Source organism: Oncorhynchus nerka, unplaced genomic scaffold (genome assembly GCF_034236695.1).
Source record: "Oncorhynchus nerka isolate Pitt River unplaced genomic scaffold, Oner_Uvic_2.0 unplaced_scaffold_988, whole genome shotgun sequence".
Classification (NCBI taxonomy): Eukaryota; Metazoa; Chordata; class Actinopteri; order Salmoniformes; family Salmonidae; genus Oncorhynchus; species Oncorhynchus nerka.
In genome coordinates, this window is record NW_027040307.1 from 182907 (window position 1) to 193072 (window position 10166).

The 10166-nt window shown below is 46.9% G+C and overlaps 1 protein-coding gene and 1 long non-coding RNA gene across 2 annotated transcripts; both read left to right on the forward strand.

Annotated features, from left to right (window-relative positions):
• On the forward strand, positions 1-6690 carry LOC135570312 (HUWE1-associated protein modifying stress responses-like). The gene is made up of 4 exons (XM_065016439.1): positions 1-491; positions 1647-1727; positions 3720-4016; positions 5889-6690. The coding sequence occupies exons 1-4, from the start codon at positions 293-295 to the stop codon at positions 6161-6163; spliced, it is 852 nt and encodes a 283-aa protein (XP_064872511.1). The 5' UTR covers positions 1-292; the 3' UTR covers positions 6164-6690.
• Positions 6691-6712: 22 nt separating this feature from the next.
• Positions 6713-7903, forward strand: LOC135570313 (uncharacterized). Its single transcript, XR_010463514.1, has 2 exons — positions 6713-6927; positions 7002-7903. It is a non-coding gene; the product is annotated as an uncharacterized LOC135570313 (long non-coding RNA).
• The last annotated feature ends 2263 nt before the right edge of the window (positions 7904-10166 follow it).

Genomic DNA, 10166 nt, shown 5'->3' on the forward strand with positions numbered 1-10166 from the left:
TTTTTTTTAAAGAGATTCTCTCAGTCGACGACTCCTTCAGTTTGTTTAGTACCGGGCCGACCAGCGTTTAGACACCCGATGTTTTCACAATGCGGATCTAACTTCAACAACAGCTGGGCTTTTAAAAATTATTTTTTTTTTAGCGTTTCTACGGCTAGTTACCAATCCATCCGATTAGTATTCACATATATAAGGAAGTTTACAAAAAACGGGAGGGGAGGGAGGGAGGGTGGGGGGGGGGTACCCACATATAATAAACCGTAACGTAATAGACGCTTAATTGCGATTTATTATGGAGGAGAAGAAGGAGAAGGAGGGCGAAGCGGAGATCCAGGAGCACGGTCCCGAACATTGGTTCTCCAAATGGGAGCGGCAGTGTTTGGCCGAAGCGGAGCGACAGGAGCCGAGCGACGACGAGTCGGAGCAAAGTCAGCAGAAACTATGGCATCTTTTCCAAAATTCAGCCACTGCGGTCGCACAACTATACAAAGGTCCGGAATAATACTTCATTAACAACTAGTATTAGCTCATTAAGATAGCTGACAATTAGCATTAGAAAAGCTATCAGATAGAGTCGAGTGGCAAGGCAAACAAAGGACATCAAGGCGATCTAGTTTGCTGTTTTTGTTTTGTTTGGCAACCATTTTAGACCCTACTTGTAGTCTATTAGTTTTATATATTAGCTACATTGCTAACTAACATTGTCTAAGAATAATGTACAGATTGTCATCTTTAACCCCCCTGCTGAGTTGTCTAGTTGTCAGGTCCAGGAACAGTACTGTAGCTGTAGCTCGGAAACTAACTAAAGATATCATAGATATATTATATTTTGACCTCTTTACATCGTTCAAGTGATTTGATTTGCATTTCTTTGTTTAATCCTTTCCAAAATAAAATGTATTAATGTCGAGTTTTGACAATTTTTTGTCTCGAGTTAACTTTGCAGTCTGACCGTAACGCAGAACAAAATGGCGAAGCGCAGGGAGGAGTTGTGTTGAAAATAACTATTTTTTTAAAATTATTATTATTATTAACCACCACCAAGCTGTTTCTGTTTTTGTCTGACACTCGGTCCTCTTGGCACATTCACAACACTTGACCATTCACCTTGTCTGGTCAATCAATGTAAAAACGACGAGGTGAATTATTATAACGCTGATCAATGCGTTACTAGGACAAAATGGCGATTGGGTTATGACTAATGTTATCTATCCGACTTAGTGTATAGTTGTTATTCTACTAGTTTATCACAATATTGAGGGTGTATTCTACACCCACGTCTCTAGTGAAACAACCACTATGCCGTGATAACTAGATTAGTTTTGCTCGTTTTTTTTTGGGCCCAAGCCAGTGTTCAGCTAACTAGATAACTGTCGCTTGGTTTCTTTGCCATAGGTTTGGTCTTAAGGCATATAAACACAGTGACTGATGCAGCTCAGTCAGACAAAATGGCGTTGCTTAGCCAAGTTGAAGGGTCAAAGTAGAGAAAGTTGTCTATTCAAAGTTATACGGGCCTGGGGAAAAAAAGTCGCAGTCTTTGCCAGACGATGTCGTATGTTAGACACAAGCATGGAATTAATGGCATGTATTGGTTTTGTGAATGTCAAGTTGCTCTGGTTGTTAACATTTTGTGTGTGTGTTTTCAGACAGAGTTTGTCAACAGCAGGGTCTGTCTCTCTGGGTTCCCTTCCAGAACGCAGCTACTGCCGTCACCAACCTATACAAAGGTAACTAAAATGCTGAGTTTAACTTGTTTTATTGTGTGTTTTTGTCTTGTGGCTGTGTGACACACTGAGTGTCTGTGTTTTTACCAGGCTAGGGTTTCCCTGGGGGGGGGGGGACACTAGGATGAACGACAACACAGTCTACCACCTAACCCTTCCCCTCCCCTCCTCTCTTCCCTAGCCACACACCCATACTCCGTGCTGTAGCTAGACCACCAGGGTCCTGTTCACTAAGGAGGAAATGGAAGAGAACGTTCCGATGTGGGGAACCTGTCCAATAGAAAATGCTTGTTTTTGTTTTCCGTTGCAAGATGCTTTCTACGTTGTGCACTGTTAAATACAACCCTGTATGAGGGGGGGGGGGTGTGTTTCTATTGAGCTCAGTTTCAATGCTATTAGTGCAGTAAGTCAATATGGAAATGTCTTGGAGATTAATGCTACCAGCTATTAGTGCAGTAAGTCTATATGGAAATGTCTTGGAGATTAATGCTACCTGCTATTAATGCTACCTGCTATTAATGCTACCTGCTATTAATTCTACCTGCTATTAATTCTACCTGTTATTAGTGCAGTATGTGGGTGGGGGAGGGGGGGGTTGTTTCTATTGAACTCAGTTTCAATGCTATTAGTGCAGTAAGTCAATATGGAAATGTCTTGGAGACTAATGCTACCTGCTATTAATGCTACCTGCTATTAATTCTACCTGCTATTAATTCTACCTGCTATTAGTGCAGTAAGTCAATATGGAAATGTCTTGGAGACTAATGCTACCTGCTATTAATGCTACCTGCTATTAATGCTACCTGCTATTAATGCTACCTGCTATTAATGCTACCAGCTATTAGTGCAGTAAGTCATTATGTAAACGTCTTGGAGACTAATGCTACCAGCTATTAGTGCAGTAAGTCAATATGGAAATGTCTTGGAGACTAATGCTACCTGCTATTAATGCTACCTGCTATTAATGCTACCTGCTATTAATGCTACCTGCTATTAGTGCAGTAAGTCATTATGTAAATGTCTTGGAGACTAATGCTACCAGCTATTAATGCTACCTGATATTAATGCTACCTGATATTAATGCTACCTGCTATTAGTGCAGTAAGTCGTTTTGGAAATGTCTTGGAGACTAATGCTACCTGCTATCAATGCTACCTGCTATCAATGCTACCTGCTATCAATGCTACCTGCTATTAATGCTACCTGCTATTAGTGCAGTAAGTCGTTTTGGAAATGTCTTGGAGACCAATGCTACCTGCTATTAATGCTACCTGCTATTAATGCTACCTGCTATTAATGCAACCTGCTATCAATGCTACCTGCTATTACCACAGTAAATCATTATGTAAATGTCTTGAAGACTAATTCTACCTGCTATTAGTGCTACCTGCTATTAGTGCTACCTGCTATTAAGTGCTACCTGCTATTAATTCTACCTGCTATTAGCACAGTAAGTCTATGTAAATGTCTTGGAGATTAATTTTACCTGCTATTAGTGCGGTAAGTCATTATGTAAACATCTTGGAGACTAATTCTACCTGTTATTAAATCTACCTGTTATTAAATCTACCTGTTATTAAATCTACCTGTTATTAAATCTACCTGTTATTAAATCTACCTGTTATTACTTCTACCTGTTATTAAATCTACCTGTTATTAATTCTACCTGTTATTAATTCTACCTGTTATTAATTCTACCTGTTATTAAATCTACCTGTTATTACTTCTACCTGCTATTAATGCTACCTGTTATTACTTCTACCTGCTATTACCACAGTAAGTCTTGGAGACTAATTCTACCTGTAATGTTAATGTGGTAAATGACTTGATTTATCTCTTCTGTGTTGCTGCTCGTCTGCTATGGACACTGCTACTGACTGACTGGTCTTCAGTCTGTAACACACAGCTTGTTTCTCACTGGTAAACTGGTGAAACCTGCCCCCCCCCCAATCCAACCTCTCACCCTCTCTCTCCCTCTCTTCTCCCCCCTCACAGAGTCACTAGAGTCCCACCAGCGGAGCTATGAGTTGGGGGTCCAGCGCGCGTACCAGCGTCGTAACAAAGACATGCTGGCCTGGGTGAAGAAGAGGAGGAGAAACATCAGGAGGGAGGACCTCATCAGCTTTTTGTGTGGCAAGGCCCCGCCCCCACGCAACCCCCGTCGCGACGCACAAACACCTAAACACGGCCACGCCCTCTCTGTGATGTCACCCGGCAGGCCGCCGTCCACGGAGAGCGGGTCGTCTGTCGAGGCTGACCTGCAGCCCTTCAGAGAGGCCATCGCACTGCATGGTGAGTGCACACACACGGTGAGACAGCGCACACACACTGCACGGTGAGACAGACGCACACACACACTGAGACAGACGCACACACACTGCACGGTGAGACAGACGCACACACACTGCACGGTGAGACAGACGCACACACACTGCACGGTGAGACAGACGCACACACACTGCACGGTGAGACAGACGCACACACACTGCACGGTGAGACAGACGCACACACACTGCACGGTGAGAGCACACACAGCACGGTGAGACAGACACACACTGCACGGTGAGACAGACGCACACACACTGCACGGTGAGACAGACGCACACACACTGCACGGTGAGACAGCACACACACTGCACGGTGAGACACACACACACTGCACGGTGAGACAGACGCACACACACTGCACGGTGAGACAGACGCACACACACTGCACGGTGAGACAGACGCACACACACTGCACGGTGAGACAGACGCACACACACTGCACGGTGAGACAGACACACAGACACACACACTGCACGGTGAGACAGATGCACACACACTGCACGGCGAGACAGACGCACACACTGCACGGCGAGACACACACTGCACGGTGAGACACACACTGCACGGTGAGACAGACGCACACACACTGCACGGTGAGACAGACGCACACACACTGCACGGTGAGACACACACTGCACGGTGAGACACACACTGCACGGTGAGACAGACGCACACACTGCACAGTTTAGGCGGCTGAACCTCTGCATTAGTCAGGAACAGTCTCTTATGAGGCCTCTCAACTCCTCCCACCACAGTCCATATCGTCCATGGAACCAGGGCTGTATCGATGAATCATTCAAACGACCGCATAGCCAGCGAACTACCTTGCCAAGACAAACAAACTGGCTTGCCGTTAGTCCAGCTAACTACCTAGTCAAGACAAACGAACTGGCTGGCCATTAGCCCAGCTAGCTACCTAGCCAAACCCTGACTGACTGGCCATTAGTCCAGCTAGCTACCTAGCCAAACACTGACTGACTGGCCATTAGTCCAGCTAGCTAGCTACCTAGCCAAACACTGACTGACTGGCCATTAGTCCAGCTAGCTAACTACCTAGCCAAGACAAACAAACTTGCTTGCTATTAGCCCAGCTAGCTACCTAGCCAAGCCAAACCCTGACTGACTGGCCATTAGCCCAGCTAGCTACCTAGCCAAACCCTGACTGACTGGCCATCAGTCCAGCTAGCTACCTAGCCAAACCAAACCCTGACTGACTGGCCATCAGTCCAGCTAGCTAACTACCTAGCCAAACCCTGACTGACTGGCCATTAGTCCAGCTAGCTAACTACCTAGCCAAACCCTGACTGACTGGCCATTAGTCCAGCTAGCTAACTACCTAGCCAAACCCTGACTGACTGGCCATTAGTCCAGCTAGCTAGCTACCTAGCCAAACCCTGACTGACTGGCCATTAGTCCAGCTAGCTAGCTACCTAGCCAAACCCTGACTGACTGGCCATTAGTCCAGCTAGCTAACTACCTAGCCAAACACTGACTGACTGGCCATTAGCCCAGAACAGTCAAGACGTCATTTAAAAAATATATGCTTAAAACAATGTCCATGGCAACCACGGAACTGTTTAATTACATTCCATTTGGATTCTACCCCCCTCTCTCTCTCTAATCTTTTGGTGTCTGGGTAGATGTGGCAGAGACACTGCTTGATTTTTTTTTTTAACTGACACCTGTGTTGTAATTCCCCTCCAGGCCTGAGTGTCTCTGTCACACCTGTTTACTGATATTACTAATATTGTTGTAATTCCCCTCCAGGCCTGAGTGTCTCTGTCACACCTGTTTACTGATATTACTGATACTAATATTGTTGTAATTCCCCTCCAGGCCTGAGTGGGGCGATGGCCAGTATATCCGTTCGTTCCGGTGCCCCTGGCTCTCCGACGCACCTAACACGCGACAGCCCCGTCACTCCGCAGCCGGGTCGTAACCGTAGGAACGGTCTCCACGACGTCGACCTGAACACCTTCATCGCCGAGGAGATGGCGCTCCATTTGGAGAACGCCGCGGCAACCGCTGCAGCCAATAGGAAGAGGGCGTCTGCCCAGTGCAGTGACGTCATCACAGACTCGCCCACCCATAAACGCAACCGGATGCTCTGAGTGTCCCCGGATATCACACACGCACATCGACGACACACGCTCACACACACACACACACACACACACACGCTCAAGGCACGTTTCACACACACACACAAATTACACACGCCATGCACACTAGATATTTCTACTTTGCTATCGCGGCCCGAGCTGATTGGATGATGACTCGTCCACCAGGCCGGCCAATCAAACCCTCCCAACCTGGCACCTCCCCCTCTGTTTAAAAAAAAAAAAAGAGAGATAAATGTAAATGATTAAAAAGCCACTTATCCCCCTCCCTCCCTCTCCGTCATCCCTCCTTCCTGTGTTCTCTCCTTTCCTCGTGGTTGGCATGACAACGACTTGGAATGATGGCACAAACAGACTGGTAGCTCACCAGCAGCCTGTCTAGACCTCTGGGATGAAACAGTGTTGGCCATGTGTTCTGAGTGGTGGGCTAGGTGGGGAAATGGGACAAACCTGCCCCCCCCCCCCCCTGTTACTAGAGGTGTGTTGGGGTCCTGAGGCCTAGAAGCCTTCCTGTATAGTAGCCCTGTATAGTAGCCCCTCCTGTTACTAGAGGTGTGTTGGGGTCCTGAGGCCTAGAAGCCTTCCTGTATAGTAGCCCCTCCCCCCTCCTGTTACTAGAGGTGTGTTGGGGTCCTGAGGCCTAGAAGCCTTCCTGTATAGTGGCCCCTCCCCCCTCCTGTTACTAGAGGTGTGTTGGGGTCCTGAGGCCTAGAAGCCTTCCTGTATAGTAGCCCCTCCCCCTCCTGTTACTAGAGGTGTGTTGGGGTCCTGAGGCCTAGAGGCCTAGAAGCCTTCCTGTATAGTAGCCCCCCCCCTCCTGTTACTAGAGGTGTGTTGGGGTCCTGAGGCCTAGAAGCCTTCCTGTATAGTAGCCCCTCCCCCCTCCTGTTACTAGAGGTGTGTTGGGGTCCTGAGGCCTAGAAGCCTTCCTGTATAGTAGCCCCTCCCCCCTCCTGTTACTAGAGGTGTGTTGGGGTCCTGAGGCCTAGAAGCCTTCCTGTATAGTAGCCCCCCCCTCCTGGTTACTAGAGGTGTGTTGGGGTCCTGAGGCCTAGAAGCCTTCCTGTATAGTAGCCCCTCCCCCTCCTGTTACTAGAGGTGTGTTGGGGTCCTGAGGCCTAGAAGCCTTCCTGTATAGTAGCCCCTCACCTCTCAAGCGACTGTGGCTCTTGTCTCCCTCCTCTCGATGTGTGTGTGTTGGACAGAACTGCCACTAAGTGTGTGTGTTGGACAGAACTGCCACTAAGTGTGTGTGTGACTTGTCTTTGCCTTTTGAGGAAGCTGCTATCTCTGGCACAGCGGGAAGTTCTGGGGTGTGTGTCTGCCAGCACGTGTGTGTGGCTGTGTGTGTGGCTGTGTGTGTGTGTGTGGCTGCGTGTGTGTGTGTGTGGCTGTGTGTGTGGCTGCGTGTGTGTGTGTGTGTTCGTTGAGCACAATCCTGACTGGATTCATGTGTATTTGTGTTTTGTTTTATAAAGCCTCCACCCCAATAGCTCTTCCTGTCTCCTCTCTCTAACCTTTAACCCCAAGTCCTCTTATCTACAGTGTATATACATTATGACAACTAGGTTCTGCTGTTGTATGATGCAGACATACATGTGGTACATATTGTAAAAAAAAAAAAAAAAAAAAATTGTAAAAAAAAAAAAAAGAAGTGCAAAACCATTTTGAATTGTTTAAAATGTAAAATAATGATTCTGGCATTAAACAAACCAAGCTTTTAACTATGAACTGTTTTTCAATGTTCTCTCTTTACTGTTGAGACCAGGCTAGTATTAATTGAGGTCTACTAACCTGGGGATAGTACTGTTGAGACCAGGCTAGTATTAATTGAGGTCTACTAGCCTGGGGATAGTACTGTTGAGACCAGGCTAGTATTAATTGAGGTCTACTAGCCTGGGGACAGTGCTGTTGAGACCAGGCTAGTATTAATTGTGGTCTACTAGCCTGGGGATAGTACTGTTGAGACCAGGCTAGTATTAATTGAGGTCTACTAACCTGGGGATAGTGCTGTTTAGACCAGGCTAGTATTAATTGAGGTCTACTAGCTTGGGGATAGTGCTGTTTAGACCAGGCTAGTATTAATTGAGGTCTACTAGCCTGGGGACAGTGCTGTTGAGACCAGGCTAGTATTACCAGGTGGTCTACTAGCCTGGGGACAGTACTGTTGAGACCAGGCTAGTATTAATTGTGGTCTACTAGCCTGGGGACAGTGCTGTTGAGACCAGGCTAGTATTAATTGAGGTCTACTAGCCTGGGGACAGTACTGTTGAGACCAGGCTAGTATTAATTGTGGTCTACTAGCCTGGGGACAGTGCTGTTGAGACCAGGCTAGTATTAATTGAGGTCTACTAGCCTGGGGATAGTGCTGTTGAGACCAGGCTAGTATTAATTGTGGTCTACTAGCCTGGGGACAGTGCTGTTGAGACCAGGCTAGTATTAATTGTGGTCTACTAACCTGGGGATAGTACTGTTGAGACCAGGCTAGTATTAATTGTGGTCTACTAGCCTGGGGATAGTACTGTTGAGACCAGGCTAGTATTAATTGTGGTCTACTAGCCTGGGGACAGTGCTGTTGAGACCAGGCTAGTATTAATTGTGGTCTACTAGCCTGGGGACAGTACTGTTTAGACCAGGCTAGTATTAATTGTGGTCTACTAGCCTGGGGACAGTGCTGTTGAGACCAGGCTAGTATTAATTGTGGTCTACTAGCCTGGGGACAGTGCTGTTGAGACCAGGCTAGTATTAATTGTGGTCTACTAGCCTGGGGACAGTGCTGTTGAGACCAGGCTAGTATTAATTGTGGTCTACTAGCCTGGGGACAGTGCTGTTGAGACCAGGCTAGTATTAATTGTGGTCTACTAGCCTGGGGACAGTGCTGTTGAGACCAGGCTAGTATTAATTGAGGTCTACTAACCTGGGGATAGTACTGTTGAGACCAGGCTAGTATTAATTGTGGTCTACTAGCCTGGGGATAGTACTGTTGAGACCAGGCTAGTATTAATTGTGGTCTACTAGCCTGGGGATAGTACTGTTGAGACCAGGCTAGTATTAATTGAGGTCTACTAACCTGGGGATAGTACTGTTGAGACCAGGCTAGTATTAATTGTGGTCTACTACCCTGGGGATAGTACTGTTGAGACCAGGCTAGTATTAATTGAGGTCTACTAACCTGGGGTAGTACTGTTGAGACCAGGCTAGTATTAATTGAGGTCTACTAGCCTGGGGACAGTACTGTTGAGACCAGGCTAGTATTAATTGTGGTCTACTAGCCTGGGGACAGTGCTGTTGAGACCAGGCTAGTATTAATTGAGGTCTACTAGCCTGGGGACAGTGCTGTTGAGACCAGGCTAGTATTAATTGTGGTCTACTAGCCTGGGGACAGTGCTGTTGAGACCAGGCTAGTATTAATTGTGGTCTACTAACCTGGGGATAGTACTGTTTAGACCAGGCTAGTATTAATTGTGGTCTACTAGCCTGGGGACAGTGCTGTTGAGACCAGGCTAGTATTAATTGTGGTCTACTAGCCTGGGGACAGTGCTGTTGAGACCAGGCTAGTATTAATTGTGGTCTACTAGCCTGGGGACAGTGCTGTTGAGACCAGGCTAGTATTAATTGTGGGTCTACTAGCCTGGGGATAGTACTGTTGAGACCAGGCTAGTATTAATTGAGGTCTACTAGCCTGGGGATAGTACTGTTGAGACCAGGCTAGTATTGATTGTGGTCTACTAGCCTGGGGACAGTGCTGTTGAGACCAGGCTAGTATTAATTGTGGGTCTACTAACCTGGGGACAGTGCTGTTGAGACCAGGCTAGTATTAATTGTGGTCTACTAGCCTGGGGATAGTACTGTTGAGACCAGGCTAGTATTAATTGTGGTCTACTAGCCTGGGGACAGTGCTGTTTAGACCAGGCTAGTATTAATTGTGGTCTACTAACCTGGGGATAGTACTGTTGAGACCAGGCTAGTATTAATTGTGGTCTACTAGCCTGGG